General features: G+C 32.7%; 1 protein-coding gene across 1 annotated transcript in view; it reads left to right on the forward strand.

Annotated features, from left to right (window-relative positions):
• The window catches only part of LOC105534486 (probable C-mannosyltransferase DPY19L2), a 161,231-nt gene extending 160,898 nt beyond the window's left edge, over positions 1–333 (forward strand). The window contains exon 22 of the mRNA XM_011973215.1: positions 7–333. Coding sequence (XP_011828605.1) covers positions 7–96 — 90 coding nt within the window. The 3' untranslated portion in view covers positions 97–333. The remainder of the gene's footprint in view (positions 1–6) is intronic.
• The last annotated feature ends 1,106 nt before the right edge of the window (positions 334–1,439 follow it).

Consider the following 1,439-nt stretch of genomic DNA (forward strand, 5'->3'; position numbering starts at 1 on the left):
AACCCTCCCTTATGTAGCGTCCTGCTCAAAGATGCAAGGCCTTACTTCACCACAGTATTTCAGAATAGTGTGTACAGAGTATTGAAGGTTAACTGAGAAGGAAACTACCCATTACACTATGGTACAATGCCATGTGTCAAAAACAATCACCCTTTGGCTTGTTTACATTAATAAAAATCACAAGCTTTAATAACAGACACTTAAAAATAAGATAAAAATGGATTGAAAGTTTTTCTGATTACTAAAAGGTAAATTACTTTTCTATTCATTGAATGTCAGCCTTATTAAGCTTGTCATATAAATTATGAAATCATTCATGTCATACTGCATAAACGTTCATTTCAGAGTTTTAAAGTGAAATGTATATAAAAGAACAATGAATTTTAATAAATCAAGGGTATGTAAGTCCTTTTTCATCCAACTAGGTGAATTGCTTCAGATTTTCCCTAGTACCAGAGTGTACCCGCTCAAGCTCTTTGAACCACTTAGGGCAGAAGAATCAAGCTCTGAAATGATATCCTTACGATGCTGATGCTGGTCACAACCTCTTTACCTCTGTGAGGAAATTGTAACATGTGTCTTTTAAGGTGTTTTTATTTTACCAGCCCTTAAGAAAGATCTCTAATACCTTTTAATGCTTTTTTTATGTATATATAATTTCAAGTTGAAATGTTTTTAAAAACACCTTGTTTTGTAATGGTTTGACTCTCTTGAGATGTATTTACCCCACTAGATACATATTTGCCACTGGCTAGTTCTCCATCTAAGCTCAAGAGGTTATTCATCTCTCTTTAGATTCCAGTGGTTTTTCTTTTAACATCCAGGTAAAATAGAAATTGCTATAGTATACAACCAAATTTTGGAGTTAAACATAATCAGAAAAGAAAATCCAGTTAAATTTATCAAGTGAGATTTTCAGATCCTAGATCTTGAATAAAGCAAAGGTCTTTTCATCTTGATGGCCCCAAAGCTTGTTGGTCATGGTCTTTATTCCCGGCCACTGTCTTCTTAAATAATATATTTTAAGTCCTCATTTGTTTTTGGTTTTGGATGAGGAAAGTCATGTTCTCTAAGTCCTCTCCCCTAATAAAACCTTCCCAACAATAGTGCTTTGAAAAGTGGTAAATAGTTATCTTGAATATACTCTTGCCAAATGCAAAGATAAACATTCTTTTTGTCTGCTTTATAAATATGAAATATGCCAGATCTATAGTATTTTAATGTGCATCTACTTTAAATGAGTCATCTTGGGGTTTTTATAATTCCCTTACATTCTTGCCCCTCTGTACTTGAAATAACAAAATGCCTTAATTGTATAGATGAGTTCTCTTACAATAGACAGGCAGTTATATACAGCAAAACCAATAAAGTTATTTTTCAACTTTCACAGTTGTAAAATATTTTATAACAGGATACAAAACAGCTAAGAAAACATGCCA

This window comes from Mandrillus leucophaeus, unplaced genomic scaffold, assembly GCF_000951045.1.
Source record: "Mandrillus leucophaeus isolate KB7577 unplaced genomic scaffold, Mleu.le_1.0 Scaffold100, whole genome shotgun sequence".
NCBI classification, from domain to species: Eukaryota; Metazoa; Chordata; class Mammalia; order Primates; family Cercopithecidae; genus Mandrillus; species Mandrillus leucophaeus.